This window comes from Mangifera indica, chromosome 8 (genome assembly GCF_011075055.1).
Source record: "Mangifera indica cultivar Alphonso chromosome 8, CATAS_Mindica_2.1, whole genome shotgun sequence".
In the NCBI taxonomy this organism is placed as follows: Eukaryota; Viridiplantae; Streptophyta; class Magnoliopsida; order Sapindales; family Anacardiaceae; genus Mangifera; species Mangifera indica.
Genome location: NC_058144.1, coordinates 3,810,315 through 3,826,267, shown reverse-complemented (window position 1 = coordinate 3,826,267; position 15,953 = coordinate 3,810,315). Strand labels below are relative to the sequence as shown.

At 36.2% G+C, this 15,953-nt stretch overlaps 3 protein-coding genes and 1 long non-coding RNA gene across 5 annotated transcripts; 2 read left to right on the top strand and 2 right to left on the bottom strand.

The window, feature by feature from the left end:
• The first annotated feature begins 249 nt into the window (after positions 1-249).
• LOC123222840 (RNA demethylase ALKBH10B-like) lies at positions 250-4,768 on the top strand. The gene is made up of 7 exons (XM_044645818.1): positions 250-964; positions 2,364-2,494; positions 2,632-2,749; positions 3,262-3,378; positions 3,510-3,625; positions 3,782-3,936; positions 4,017-4,768. The coding sequence occupies exons 1-7, from the start codon at positions 439-441 to the stop codon at positions 4,492-4,494; spliced, it is 1,641 nt and encodes a 546-aa protein (XP_044501753.1). The 5' UTR covers positions 250-438; the 3' UTR covers positions 4,495-4,768.
• A 361-nt stretch (positions 4,769-5,129) lies between these two features.
• LOC123222841 (BSD domain-containing protein 1-like) lies at positions 5,130-6,917 on the bottom strand. The gene has a single exon (XM_044645819.1). It carries the CDS (start codon positions 6,755-6,757, stop codon positions 5,381-5,383), a length of 1,377 nt encoding a protein of 458 aa, XP_044501754.1. The 5' UTR covers positions 6,758-6,917; the 3' UTR covers positions 5,130-5,380.
• Positions 6,918-8,109: 1,192 nt separating this feature from the next.
• Positions 8,110-10,045, bottom strand: LOC123222855. Of its 2 annotated transcripts, XR_006503724.1 has the most exons (3): positions 9,392-10,045; positions 8,749-8,808; positions 8,110-8,653 (listed from the first exon to the last, which is right to left on the bottom strand). It is a non-coding gene; the product is annotated as an uncharacterized LOC123222855 (long non-coding RNA). The 2 variants fall into 2 exon arrangements; XR_006503723.1 differs by having other exon boundaries at positions 8,110-8,808.
• Positions 10,046-10,842: 797 nt separating this feature from the next.
• Positions 10,843-15,208, top strand: LOC123224292 (cytochrome c-type biogenesis CcmH-like mitochondrial protein). The gene is made up of 4 exons (XM_044647915.1): positions 10,843-11,036; positions 13,824-13,999; positions 14,578-14,709; positions 14,797-15,208. Exons 2-4 carry the CDS (start codon positions 13,856-13,858, stop codon positions 14,995-14,997), a joined length of 477 nt encoding a protein of 158 aa, XP_044503850.1. The 5' UTR covers positions 10,843-11,036; positions 13,824-13,855; the 3' UTR covers positions 14,998-15,208.
• Positions 15,209-15,953: the final 745 nt, after the last annotated feature.

The window sequence follows — 15,953 nt, the reverse complement described above, 5'->3', positions numbered from 1 at the left end:
ATATTAATCAATAATTTTTAGATGGAAGTTTTATATCCGAATTTCCAAGAGTAGAAACGTAACCATTTTGGTGATACCAAGGTCAGTTTTGTAATTTCACCTATTAGAGCCACCACCCTGCCCTTGCCCTTGCCCTTGCTTCTGTTCCTAACCATCCTTCTCAACCAACCTTCGTTTTATTTTGCCATGTCATTACAAATTTTCCATATCTACGGACATGCCACCCTGACCCTGTGTATATATTTGTCAATTTAAAAAGCTCCATCACCTGTGACCCAAACCCTGCTATTCAATCTCTCTCTGCCTGACTCTTTTTATATATTTTCATTAACTGGTTTTCCGCTTTTTATATAACAAAACTCAATATTTTCCCAATATTTTGGAGCAAAATTAGTACTATAATATCAAATTATATAGAGAGCGTCCGATTTACCAGTGATGCCGATGGCGGCAGGTTTAGCATCGTCAACTGATCGAACTCCAGCTATGGGGCCTGCGGGAGCGATACCATCACCACCGTTAGTGATGATGTCCGATGCTTTCGCTAAAGACGCAATCATAGCCTGGTTTCGGGGCGAATTTGCGGCGGCAAATGCCATAATCGATGCTCTATGTGGACATTTGGCGCAAGTGAATGGCAGTGGACGAGAAGGATCTGATTACGACCAGGTTTTTGCGGCGATTCATCGGAGGAGGTTTAACTGGATCTCGGTGTTGCAGATGCAGAAGTACCACTCGATTGCTGAGGTGTCTGTCGAGTTACGTAAAATAACAGAGAAGAAATTAGAAGAGAAGGAAGGTGGTGATGAGAAGAAGAAGGTTGATGAAATTAAGGAATGTTTAATCAATGAAAAAGTGTTAGAAAATGACGAGAACGTTGCAGAGGGCGAGAAAAAGTTCGTAGTTGAAGAGGTATCCGTAGTTGAGGAGGACGATTCACCGAACAGCGATGTCACAGATTCAGGTAAGTATATTTTTCAAACTTCTTTTAACAATTAATTTTAGGTCTTTTTACCTTTCTCTGAATTTGATTCATGGGAATTGGACAGACATCTGATTTATTATTTATTTATTTTTTCCAAAATTTTCCTTGTTTTTAAAATTATTTTTTTATGATTTACTTGAATAAGGAATAAAGTTATTATAACATTAATTCCATCGTGCGGGAAAAGATAGGAAAAGTTTTTAAATATGAAATCTGAGGGTTTAAAATATTTGGTAGCCGAAAATCAAAAGATGCTTTCATGATTTAATTGTAAAATACGTGCAGTTCTAATCTTGTTTTCCATTTTCTCCGGAGCCAAACGGAATCATATTTTTCTCCAACTACTTCCTGATTCAAACCTCTGTTAAAAAAAATTTTCTGACTTTGAATTCAACGTGAAGTTAAATAGTGAATGATTTTTTGGCATTTGGGCAAACCGTTAAGTTAGGCTCCGATATCACTTTCAGATTTTACACTTTTGCCCAAATATCGGAAATAATATAATATATATAAATATATTTAATTTAAAACAATATGGCTGGTTTTTTTCCCGAGGTCGAGTGGAGTTGGAGATTTCGAGGTTGTCAAAATGGTTTGGCTGCATCCGGTATTACAGTTAGTTTGGGGACTAGCGAATACCATTACGTTGGTAAAAGAGTGCCTGTGGAATGATTTGATTATAGGTGGCACAGGAGAGCCGTCTGATCTACTTGACATCATGTGTGCGCAAGCTGATGTTGGATGGGTAGTTAAGTTTTGACGTTTTTATGATGTGGGGTTGCTAATCCCGTGACAAATTTACTGTGTGGGTCGCTTGATTTTTTGGGCCAAGTTTGCGGGTCAATTCCGGTGGGCAATCCAATAAAAACGTTTGGAATTTTAGGACAAAAGTGATGTTTGGTCAACCAGATTGGCCGATTCAAAATGAAGATATACGATGCCGTACTTGCGGTTGTTGTGTCCCTTTTTTGGTAGCATCGATGGCAAAATGCTTTGTCGTTTTCAAACTGTCAAGCAGGATCTGATATTTATAAGTATTTTAAAAAGTGTCAATTGTGTGCGAAATATAAGAATTGTCAATTATCTGCGAAATATAAAACTTGGATTGAATAAATATATAAGTAATTTCTAGGAATTTTATTCTTATGAGATGGAAAGAGATTCGGTATTTGTATTTGTATAGGTAGTTCATGATGGTCCAGTTTCTTCCGTCACTTGTGGTTTTCTTAAAGGTTTATTATGTCATAAACGGTTTAAGATGGTTATGTAGACACCAATTTGATTCACTGAAATAGGAAAAGTTATCATGTTCTAGCTATATTTGTACCCTATATTGTCGTATTGGTATCTCAGTTTTAGTTCTTTTGTTTGAACGCAGGATCTCAAGAAATGCAGCCCACTCCTGAAAATATAGAGATTTGTTCAAACCATGAGGACTGTGATGAAAGGCGTACTCAAATTAAGTTGACGAAAGGATTCACTGCTAAGGAGCAAGTGAAAGGGCATATGGCGAGTTCTTTCTTTCACAGTTCAATATAAGTTCTTTCCAAAGAGAATATGGATGTCATAGAGTTGATATTGTCATTTCTGATTTGGAAAAAGAAAGTATCTAGTCTGTTATTTTTGACAGATATTGCAACTGGCAGGTGAATGTTGTGAAAGGATTGAAGTTATATGAGAGCGTGTTCACAGATTCAGAGCTTTCAATGTTAACCGACTATGTGAATGAACTGCGGCTTGCTGGCCAAAATGGAGAACTTTCAGGTAACCACTTTAAAGCCTTTGTCGACTAATTCTTTGACTAATATATAATAATTGTGTAGGCTGATTTGGACTACTAAGATGAAAAACACATTTCCTCTGGTTTTGTTTGAATTGCCAGTCATCCATTTTTTTTTTTAAAATCTTGATAATTCTAAATAGCATCTGGTGTCGTGGATGCCATGTCTTAACCCTCAAAATTAACTCATCCAGCATAATTTCAACAGCACCTAGAGACAGTCTAATAGATTGACAGCCTAAGGAATAGACCTGGGCATAAGGAGGTGCATGAGTGGCCCTTGCTTTTCAGGACATTGTTTCAAATTTAAGCCTCATGTATTTGTCTAAAACAGATAAAAATATTTAAAGCGATATTCACTATACTGACACCCTGTCATTTGTCCCTAAAGCAAAACATCTCTATTATACTATTACTAACTTTGTTATTTGTTCCTATAGTAAAAACTTGTCAGAAAATATTATTGGAACTTGATGAACATTTATATTGTATATAGGTGAGACCTTTGTTTTATTCAACAAGCAGATGAAGGGAAACAGGAGAGAGTTGATTCAGTTTGGTGTACCAATTTTTTCACACATAAAAGAGGAAGCCATAAGTAACAATGAATCGGGTAAGACATACCTCTAAGGTCAATATGCTTTTACCCCTTGAACTTCCTGATTTTTACTTTACTGGAATTAATTATACATAAAACACAGTAATTTTTAAGCTTACCTTGTAATTGGTCCTTTCCGTTTTCAGGTAATATTGAGGCAATTCCAGCTCTTCTTCGATCAGTCATTGATCACCTAGTCCAGTGGCAACTAATACCAGAGTACAAAAAACCAAATGGTTGCATCATAAGCTTCTTTGATGAGGTAACTTCTATGCTGCATTAATCTGATTTTTCTGTTATTGTTAAGCAGATAGAAACACAGCTATCACAGATCTTTAATGAAAGTTGATTTGAGTCTTCAGTTGTTTAGAAAGAGTATGACATGAAGTCACTTTGTTTCATAATCTTTCTTTTTCAGAGTGAATATTCACAACCTTTCCTGAAACCACCTCATTTGGATCAACCTATCTCTACGCTTCTTCTGTCTGAATCAACAATGGCTTTTGGGCGTAGCCTTGTGAGTGATAACGACGGGAACTATAAAGGGCCACTCATGCTTCCACTGAAAGAAGGGTGTGTGTTAGAAGTTTGTTTCCTATAAGGCCATCCATAGACAGAACAGTCATAATATCTTTGATCCTAAAATCTTGCAGGTCACTACTAGTAATGAGAGGAAACAGTGCTGACACAGCAAGGCATGTCATGTGCCCATCTCCTAACAGAAGAATCAGCATTACATTCTTCAGAGTCCGACCAGACTCCAATCAAAGCCAATCGCCGCCAACTACTCCAACCAGTCCGCTGAATGGTGCCATGACTGTATGGCAACCAGGCATTGCAAGCCCATGTCCTGTGGCAAATGGAGCTTCCAGTGGCTATGAGGCGATGGATGCAATGCCCAAATGGGGAGTACTTCATGCCCCTATGGTCATGTTGGCTCCAGTGCGCCCTATGCTGATGAGTCCTAGAAGGATGCCTCATGGGGGCACCGGAGTTTTCTTGCCCTGGACAGTGGGATCAAGAAAACCCTCAAAGCATCTTCCACCGCGTGCTCAAAAGGGAAGATTTCTGTCGTTACCTCATGCAGTTGAAACTGCTGTAGCAGATTCTACTTCTGAACCAGGCAACTAGTTTTGAAGGAAAATCAGTTTGAAGTCAGCCCTCAGACTGAAGCTGAAGCAACTTTGGATCCAATTATGTCTTCCTCTTGTTCACTAGATGCTCTTAAGGAGCATCTCTTATTGTACAAACAGGGCTCAAATGCCGCTAGAAGAGTTTGTTCTTTTATTTTTCTCTTGTGCCTGTTTCCCTCATTAAGTTGGGTTCTAAAGTGGGATTGTGAATTAGCTCTAAATAGAAGGCGGAATTTTGTATTCAGTTATTTATATCAATCTTTTTTATGGAACAGAGTACTACTTGGATTAGTCTTGTGCTACAACCACAAGCATTACAAAAGGAAATGTCTTTAGCTACAAAAAAGTTTGTACAGTCAGATCAAATACAATACTCCACAATAGTTAAAAAACTTTTACATATTATCTACCACAACATCCTTAAATACATTCATAATCATGTAATGGCAGTACTTCGAGGGTTTTACAGTGAATTTAGTTCAACAATATTCCCACCACAACATTTGCTTTGTGGGTAAATGCCACACAGATCTACAGATTCACAGAAAGCTTCGACATACAACGGCTCCTAAACTTTACAAATCAATGGAAGCTATAGATCAATGCTAAACGACTTGCTATTGTACAGGTAAATGATGAATGTGCATGAATTGTCTGCAAATTGGTTTTAACAGATAAATGGAAAGGGATATTACCATACCACATTACCTTCCACTTATATAAAGATACACAACATAATCATTGATGATATTTGCAATTAGGCCAAACATCTAGAATTATAATAAATCCTCCCCCACATAACCCTCACAAAGGTTAATATGGAGAGAAAACTGAGCAAAGCCCAATCAATTCTACGAATTTATTAACTCAAGAATCAGGGTGTATCAAGCCTTGACTGGCTCGTCGTCATCTTCAATATCCCAACTCAAGTCTTCCTCTTCTTCTGCAACACTCAGCCGCTTCCTCAAGTCAGCTCTAGTTGGGCTCCCAGCACGAGTCACTTTCTTCTCATCCATGCTGCTAAGATCTTCAATCTCATCCCACCCAAGGTCTTCTTCCTCGGGCATAGATGGCTGGCTTGACACAACTGAAATGTCACTATTTTTACTAGACTCCGATTCTCCCTTATCCGTCAAACTCACCTTCCCATCTAGTTTCAATCCTGAATCTTCCTTGTTCATTCCACTATTCTTCTCCTCGCTCACTTTCTTCGTAACATCTTCCATAACACTTACCTTACCAACTTCATCCACATCAGATTTAGAACTCTTCTCTCCCTCATCATCATCAGCTTTCAAACTATCTTCCTTCACAAGTTTTTTATCACCCAACTCCTTGTTTTCAGATAGATCACTTTTCACTGCTGCTTCAGCCTCTTTACAAACATCCTTTCCAGAATTTTTGCTATCCACGTTTTCAATTTCCTTTGGATTCAATTTAGTGACCACATTACCCTGACTCTCATCCTCTCCATCTTCATCATCAACATCCCAACTCAAGACCTCCTCCTCTTCAGCTGAAACACCTGAAATGGCTCTCTTCACAAGACTAGTCCTTAAATCCTCAGTCTGTTTAAGCTTAAACACCCTATAAAAATACCTACACCAAAAGGTCTCATGATCAACATTACTAGGCACAACCTTTTTGTATATACTTTCCATAGCACCATTTTGTTCAAACAAACTCTCAATTTCCTCATTCATTGTATCTAAAACAAACCCAGATTTCCACTTATCATAATCATCTAAATCATCAACTTCCTCACAATATGTATTTACATCTCCCTGAATCGCACGAACCTGAGCATCGAAACGACTATATGGTTTGTGTTGCCCACTATTATTATTCTGATTAGTACTATTATCAGATGAATCAAATTCGTGCTCAATAGCAAGGATAGCATCTTTACCGTGAGAGATGATCTGGGCCGTCCCTTTCAAAACGGTGTTTCCAAACTCGTCAATGACGGTACCGACTGTCCCTACGGAACCCTGGGCCACCTCAAGTTCTTTTCTTAGACCCGTCCCAAACTCTTGCAGATCGCGACGGTATGTTTCAATGACCGATTCAGATTTGACGGTTAAGGTTCTGAGTAAACCACCAAAACTCCAGCTATCACCACCACCACCACCACCACCAGCATTGCTAGGTTGGAGCTTGGGAGGAGTGTTGGGATCTGGGTTTTGTTCTTCTGGTTGTAGTTTGGTGTTGGAGGATTCCGATTCAGCATCATCGGAAAAAACTGATTTGAAGAAATTCATGATTGACTAGGGTTTGGATTTGGAGAATCTAGAAGGAATTCGTGACCTGCTGTGGTTGAAAACGTTGGAATCCTTCCAACCTACTCCTCCTTCCTTTTATCTTTTTCTTGTTTGGATAATGGTTTATCGGCGAAGCCATTAACAATTTTGTCATTTACGTTTGAGTTATTTTATTCATTCATATCATTTTAAGAAAATTAACTAAATATTAAAGACCCCCCATATGTTTGATTAAATTTTCGAAACACCCTAGCCCATATTCCGTTAGTTTTATCCGTTAAAATTAACGCTTGTTACAATAATATTGGTATTTGAACTTTTACAAGGGTAATTTGGACGTTTCTCCCTTCCTTCTCTTTCTAGTTTCTTGTCCTTTTTTATTGTTCTTTTCTGATCACCGGCCAGGCTTCACGGAGGTAGGATTTTGCCATCACCTAAGAGCATTGCAGTGACGATATTTGGATAGCTACTGCAAGGACGTCCGTGACTGGATCTAGTCGCCTCAAGCCACCCTCGACCTGAGCAAGTTAGGATGTCGGCCAAAGCGACTAATCCCTACAAGTTTCAAATCTATTTTATAATTTATTGCCTTTTTGCTCGTTGTTTAAAAATAAAACTTTTGACTATTTGATTCTATTACCTTTTGCATTTGAGATTTGGTTTTTACTTAAATTTCATAACCAAACTATTAAGCTTTTAATAAAATTATGTGTACCCTTTTTGGGTATATAAATATGTATACATTTATATATATCCTCATGTGATTGGATAATTTTGAATTAAGAATAAAACAATAACTAATCATATGATGACACATATAAGTGTATATATATTTATGTACCCAAAATGGGTACACATAGTATTGCTCTTAAGCTTTAATGAAAATATTACAGATTTAATTAAATGGAGGGTAATTTGTAATGTAAATGATGATTCAATTGTAATTTTGGTGGAGGATGAGGTTTGTAATAAAATTTGTGGTTCAAGGTCTATTATAAATAACCATGGGGATTATAATAATTTATGAAGTTTATTGGGTGAATACAAAAATTTTTATAAATTTTGCTGGTTGGATTAAATATATAAAATTAATGAGATTCTTTTGTAAGTATAAAATTATTATTTTATTTTGGGTGACTCAACCAGAGTTACAGTCCCCCATTAGTGGATTCAAACACATTAACTTGAAAGCAATGCTTGGTATCAGCCAGATTTGTACGCAAGGTATTCTGACTGCTTTACCTTCTCTACTAAAGCGGAAGAGGACGACCGGCAAAAGAATTATGCTTCCATCAACTAGATCATTCTCTTCTACCTCCTTATTGTTACCTCAAATCCAAAACATGGAATCAAATTCCAATCCAATCATGCCTTAATTCAATTCAAAATACAACCTGTTTTTCACCTCTGCCGGCAAGTTTTCAGGAGCAATGCATGAGAAGAAGAACACTCCCAATCCTCTTGGCGTTTGCCAGAGGCTTTTCGATTTCATGAACAATCTTATTGACCGTAGCCTTTGCAAGTGCGTAACCTTGGGACCGCCAGTTTCTGAAGGTCGCTCAACCCAATTAGTCGAGCAGAAACCCGATGGAAGTTTAAGAGATAAAAGAAAAGGGGCGAAAGAGAGTGAAGAGGAAGAGAAGATTAGAGAGAAAGGGAAGAACATACAAAGTGATCAAAATTTATCATCACCAAAGAAGGATGAAGACACCAAGGTCTCAGGTGGCTTTTGACCGTGGCTCCAAATATCAATGAATTTCATCAGGAAGAGGAAGGCCAGTATGAGTAAAGATCTTAATCCATAGGGTGGCTTACTGAGCAGTTCGTCCTTGCAATTAATATCGATAGGCGGTTTCCTTTCTTCCCCACAACCTTTGCCACTATCTCACCTTCTTTCTGCCATTTATAAATACAGTAAGAAAGTGTTCCTGTAGCTAATCAGCGGTGGAATAAAAGCAAAATTTTAAATCAAGGGAGGCCCTGACTTCAACCTGCACAGACGCAAGCGTTTCCCTGTCCCCCATAACCTTCGTCTCTATCTCAACTTCTTCCTGCAATTCGTGCCCACATAGATTACCATTCTATATTTTGTAATTAGTCGGTAGTATTAACAGCACAGAACTCTTGACTATATAATTAACCACACAAAACAAAACTACTGTGCAATAGTGGCGTTGCTGGATTACAACAGCTCTTCTAAACATGTCATTAATTTCCATGAAAACTTAGAAGAGGACAAGAAATTGTACGTTAATCTTAACCGTGAAATAAAAGGAAATTGCATTCAACTGATGCCTTGGCATGGCCAGCTGAAACGTATACGGCAAAAGCCCCAACAAAACAATGCCTATTAATGTTGCCTAGCTCCCACGCCACCACTCACAACTGAACCGCAAAAAATTAAAAAACAAACAAACGAAGAAAAAAAAGCGAGCTATGTAGATTAAAATGAAAATAAAGAAGAATAAGACCGATAAATATATTCTCGTTAGTTGTTACCATTTGTCTGGTTTTCATGGCAATCGAACAATCCGTTGTCCAAGCATATAAAGTAATATGTCAGTGAGTTATATCTCTTACATGAAGCGTTAAGCACGAGTACACGAACCCAGCACTAAAAGGAAAAAACTGTACCTTCCTCAGGAGAACTGCGATATCGCTTGTGAATCTTCAATGGATTGACTGCCACACTCGGTGCACCGGACATTGCGACTAATGTTTCTTGCCTTAGCATCCATTATTTGTTTCTTTTTTAACTCATCATCTTCACTTGCCATTGTCAGAGTATATCACCTCAAATCCAAAGCAACTATCAAAGAAGCCAAACAAAAAATTTAACGAAATTATGAAACACACACGTAGAAATACGAGATAAGAAAAACTCTTTTTTTATTTCAATAGCTTTTGCTCACGCATTATGTCGAACAGTTGCCATACCAATTGAATAAAACAAAGGAATTATGAACACTACAGTTGGAGATCAAGCTAACAATCCAATAGTTAAACCTACTTCAAATTCCAAATTACGGCAAGTGCAAAAATATTAAATCCAAGCTTAGAAATACAAAATACAAAACAACTTTACACGAACCCAGATGACATAAAGCATTTTTTTTCCTTTTTTAATGTTCAAGAAATTTGTAAATTTCTTGTGGTTGCCAAGAAAATCACAAAGAATACAACAATCATGTTTTAACTCATTAGACATTTCAGAGTCAGCTCAGCAAAGCCACATAGGCAGCTCCACTGATATGAGGTTTTCATCTTCAGTCACCAAATATAAAGGAAACATACCTAGAAATGAAAATTTCAATTTTCCGAATCTTATTCACAATTATCAAACAGAGCATTGGATTAAAAAAAAGGAAAATCTATGAGAGAGAGAGAAGAAGAAACTAGCGTAATTCGTATTTCAAAAAATTTAGTTAAAATTTAATCGAATAAGAAGTCTGATTATGGGCCAATTGAGTTCGTGGTTTCAGGCCAATCGGGTTTTATTGATTTTTGATAAGTAAACCATAAAAATCATCATAAAATAATTTTAGTATTAAAAATTAATCATTAATCTACATATTCAAGGTCTATACCACGCCACGTTTATCTCTCTCTACAAATCTTTAACCTATTTTTATTTTCCCCCTTGGTTCATCATTTTTATGTTAACACTTAATATTTCTCAGAATCCTTGGATGTTCCGCGATTAAAAAATGATAAAATTATATATATTTATTTTAAGTATATAAATAAATACATATATAATATATATTATTATATTTTAAAATAATTTTTAATTAAAAATAAAAATTATTTAATAATATATTTAAACATATAATTAATTATGTATTTAAAATAGATAAACATAACTTTTGAAACGTATATGTTTAATTTTTCTTTTTAATGATTTCAGGAAATAAGCCCTTGTTTATTTATTAATTTTAACTGTATGGAATTTATTTATTAAATTTGTTAAAAATTAAATTCTGCCCTGGGCTCACTTGATTCCTTGATTGGGCCCCTTGTGTGCTTCAGTGAAGCTACAGAAGGCCGCATGGGGTGTTAAATTGAAGGGATTGAAGCTTCGGCCCGCTTTACCATTTCATTTTGTAAGCTAATTTTGACGCTGAAGATAATCAAACGGCAGCGGAAGAATTGTCACTCCAAACTCGGGGTTCATTCCAGTCAAGCTAAAACCCTACCCACTTCTGAATCCAAGCTTAAGCCCTGCCTCAGTTTCCGGCTCCGAGTCTCCTTCTCTCTGCTTATTTCCAGAACGAAACAGGTCGGTTTTTAGCTTTCTTCTTTTAACTATCTAAAACCAAGTTCATTTTTGAAGTCTCTCTCTCTTGCTGACAACGCAAAGGAAGAGTTCACGAATTATACTCATGAATATTATAGGGTTCATGAATGCCGTTATACAGTAGATAATATAAAAGAAATAATAAAAAAAGGATTTTGATAATTTTAAAGATAATATTTAAGTTATCCAAATAAAATTAAAGATTATATATTTTTATTTAAAAAATATTTCTTCAAAATTTTAGTGCGCATAGCCGGCTGTGGTAGAAGATTATCATGTACGGGCGCCTTAAGAAAAATTTGATTTTGCTTGAGGTAGAAAATTTTGATTTTGCTCCCACTCTCATTGTATACTTTATCTTTAGTTAAAATCATATTCACACAACATTAATGTCTCAACTTTATCTCTTGTACTGGATTGAATGATCTTTCCTTCTATGGTTTTTTTTTTTTCAATTGAATATGTTTAGTGCTATTTAAACGAATGATATTTAAAAATTAAAGTTTGAAATATAATGATGAAATAAGTAGATATTTGTGGGATGATTAATTGGTAAGTGAATCCAAAGGGAAATTATGGTTGAAGAAAATGGCATAAAGGTGGGCTGAACACAGCAAAAATGTAATTGGTCCATGACTGGCTATACAATTGCAGAGCAAATCCCCAAACACCACAGTGACACACACATACACAAGACAAAACCACTCTAGTCTATAGGCAGTGAAGCAGCGACTGCAGCTCTTCTTGCAAACACAAAATGCAGCCATACCAACCACAGTGGAGACAAGTTACAATAACTTTCTGCTTATTTGTAATGTACTAAATAGTTTTCTTCTCGTGTGTATCGACCTTTTTTAGGCAAGTGGATTCTGGGTTTGCTTCTTTACCTTTGAAATTGTGGTTTCTGGTTTTTGGGTTCATTTGAGGTGGTTTTGGGATTTTAGTGAGTCCATGTGCCTTTTTTTTAATGTGGGTTTGGGTATATATGGGGGTTTTGTGTTGTTTGTAGTTGTATGAGGGATTTGTATGGTGGTTTTTTTTAAGTAGGTATTTGATGTCTGAGTAGGCTTGGCTTTGATCATACTGAGTTTATGTGACACAAAAAACAGGGTTCTTAACTCATTTCTGCACTTTAACTGATACGGGTAGGATTTTTCGTTTTATTTTCTTGTGCTATTTTGTTATAATGTTGGCCAATAATCAAGATTTTTTACTGGAGCATGGAATGGTTTAACTTGCATTGTTCTGCTGGGAGTTATCTCGATATTTTGTTCATCTTTTACCTTGGATAAGATGCCTTGGTTTTTATTAAAGATGCTATTAGTTTTTTATTTGAGGTTCACTGTTTGCTCTTTGATGATCTTAATTATATAGGGTTTGTTGGCAGAGGAGGAATACTGCAGAATTGGGGGATTTCTTTTTGTGTTTTGTAAAATAGATAAAATGGCTGATGGGAGAAGCAAAGTAGAGTCATCTTTTGTGTCATCCCAAGATATAGGAAGTAGGAACAAGCAAAAATTATTCGACCCTTCTATAAGAACCTGATTTACCTTCCCTTGTCTTTGACTGAATTCCCTTTGTATGAACATCCTTGAAGAAATCTCAGCCCATTGAGTAATCTAATGTCATCAGGAATTAGGTCCAGTCGGTCTAAGGAAGTAGCCAGAGGTGATGAGTGTAAATTTGCTGATTGGGTTTATATGAGAGAACTCTAGATTTTAAGCAATATCTTTGCTAAAACTTTGTAACCTTTTTCTCTGGGATTGTGGATTTACTCTGCTACCTTGAAAAGTGGATATAGGTAATCAATCTGGTTGTCGAACCATTGTAGATCTTATGTGTTGTTTTTCTTTTACTTGCTTTACGTTCTTATGCCGCTCTTCTGTATTTTGATTTATAGTCATTATTGTGTGAATTAATTATAGATTTCAAAACCTTAGTTCAAGCACCTTCAATGTCAAACGAGCACAGTTTACTTGAACAGTTGAACTTCCACAACTTCTTATCAACTCTAGCAGCAAACTTCGGCTGTACGTGTTAATTTTTTATTCTAAAATTATTTTATGATGATTTTCACGGTTTATTTGTCAAGAGCTAATAAAACCCGATTGACCCGAAACCACGAACTCAATCGGCCCACGACCAAACCTCTCATTTGATTAAATTTGAACTAAAATTTTTCGAAGTACGGATTACATTAGATTCTTCTTCTCTCCCTCATAGATTGTCTTTTCTTTTCTTTTTTTAAGTGTTCTATTTGATAATTGTGAATAAGATTTGGAAAATTGAAATTTTCGTTTCTAGAAATTTTTCCTTTATATTTGGTGACTGAAGATGAAAATCTCATATTAGTGGAGCTGTCTATGTGGCTTTGTTGAGCTGACTCTGAAATGCCTAATGAGTTAAAACATGAGTTCTATATTCTTTCCGATTTTCTTGGCAACCACAAGAAATTTACTTATTTCTTGAACATTAAAAAAGGAAAAAAAATGCTTTATGTCATCTGGAATTTTGTATTTATAAGCTTGGATTTAATATTTTTGCACTTGCCCTAATTTGGAATTTGAAGTAGGCTTAACTACTGGATTGTTAGCTTGATCTCCCATTGTAGTGTTCGTGATTCCTTTGTTTTGTTCTCTTAGTATAGCAACTGTTCGATAAAATGCTTGAACAAAAGGTACCGAAATTGAGAAAGAGTTTTTCGTATCTTGTATTTCTATGTGTGTGTTTCATAATTTCATTAAATTTTTTGCTTGGCTTCTTTGATAGTTGCTTTGGATTTGGGGTGATATACTCTGACAATGGCAAGTGAAGATGATGAGTTAAAAAAGAAACAAATGATGGACGCTAGGGCAAGAAACATTAGTCGCAATGTCCGGTGCACCGAGTGTGGCAGTCAATCCATTGAAGATTCACAAGCAGATATCGCAGTTCTCCTGAGGAAGGTACAATTTTTCTTTTTCCTTTTAGTGCTGGGTACGTATCTGTCTATTTAATGAAGTTATACCAGCTTGATTTGATCAGAGTTATGGAGTTTAAGGGCAATTAATCTTGACTTTGTACTAGTACTTTTTGCTTTTACAATATCTAACAGAAATTACCAACAGTTTCATCTTTTGTTTCACCATTATTGGTTATGCTTAGGGCTGGACTCGAGCCGAGCCAGCTCGAGCTCGAGCTCGGCTAGGCTCGGTTCGAGCCCGAAACGAGCCGGGCTCTGCTCGGCTCAATTGAGCTCGAGCTGGCTCAGTAGATTTTTTTTTTAATTTTTTATACAAAATGACGTCGTTTTGATTGATATATATTAAAAACGATGTCGTTTTGATAATGAAAAACGAGCCGAACCGAGACGAGTCGAGCCGAACTCGAGCCGCCCATATATAAACCGAGCCGAGCCTGAGCTGGCTGCGAGCCGAGCTCGGCTCGGCTCGAATCCAGCCCTAGTTATGCTCTTTTAACAGTCTTAAAATCAATAACTTTAATTTAAGTCTCTGCATCAATTACATTTAGAACTATGCTGCAGTTAATTCGTGATGAGATCCACTCTGGGAAAACTGATAAAGAGGTCTACAAAAAGCTTGAGGATGATTATGGGGAGACAGTACTTTATACCCCAAAGTTTGATCTACAGACAGCAGCCTTGTGGCTATCACCGGTCAGTTTAGGGTTAAAAGAACAATCTAAACACAATAGTGAGCTTTTTCTGTGAAATTTACTTATTTGTAAGTATTGGGTTGGACAGCTTTTAGTTGCAGGTGCTGCTGGAGGAATTTGGGCTTACAACAAGCACAGACAAAAGACTAACGTCCACATCATGGCTTTGAACCTTGTTAGAGGTGTTCCGTTGACCCCGAAAGAAAAGGAAACCATGCTAGACCTCCTTACACCTCCTCCTCCAGAAAGAGCTTCTCCTTCCTCCTGGTGGAATAGGTTGCGTGCTTAATGATGTGTAATCCTACCAATTACTTGGGAAAGGTTGGAAATCAACTTCTTGTAGATTATCATTTCATTTTGGTGGACTTCTTCATGACAATGAAGTTTGGTGGTTGTACAGTTGTGCACAATGCTGATCATGGAGCCCTGTTTGTTTATCTTTTCTTGAGTGATATCATTATGATTTCACATTAATCAATTAAGAATTTGATCTGCATCAATTTTCAAGTACTTCTATCTTCTTATAAGCTTATTGAATGTTAAATTTAACATAATCGGATTTCAACTTCCCTTGTCATGAGGCTGGATCTTCGACTTTGCTTATTTTCTTTGATATGGTTGGTTAAATCTACTTACATGTCTTCTTTGCATGGGTGAATTCAAAATATTGTTTTTCATATATGATAGAGTAAAATGTTACAACTTATATAGTTATAAAGAAGATATAGAAGGAAATAAATTAAATCAAATTTCTACAATATATATTCTATCCTAATATGGCTTGATAGCCTTTTTAATATAACAAAATAAAGTTCAACACTCCCCCTTAAGCTGGAGCGTATAAATCATATGTGCGAAGTTTGTTGTAAATGAAACTAATTCGAAGATCTCGAAGAGATTTAATAAGTATGTCTACTAGGTGGTAATTTGAACTCACATAACTTGTAGAAATATGCTATGACAAAATTTTTTTCGAACAAAATGACAATCGATTTCTACATGTTTTGTTCTTTTCTGAAACACAGTGTTCGAGAAAATGTGAAGAGTAGCCTGAGTATCACAAAATAATGACATCTGTGATATTTTTGTGAACTTTAATTTTTGAATCAACTGCTTTAACCAAATAAGCTCACAAGTGACTAAGCGCATAACACAATATTTTGTTTCCACGCTAGATCTAACAATAACATCTTGTTTTTTACTTTTTCATGATACTAGGTTTCCTCCAACTAATACATAATACCC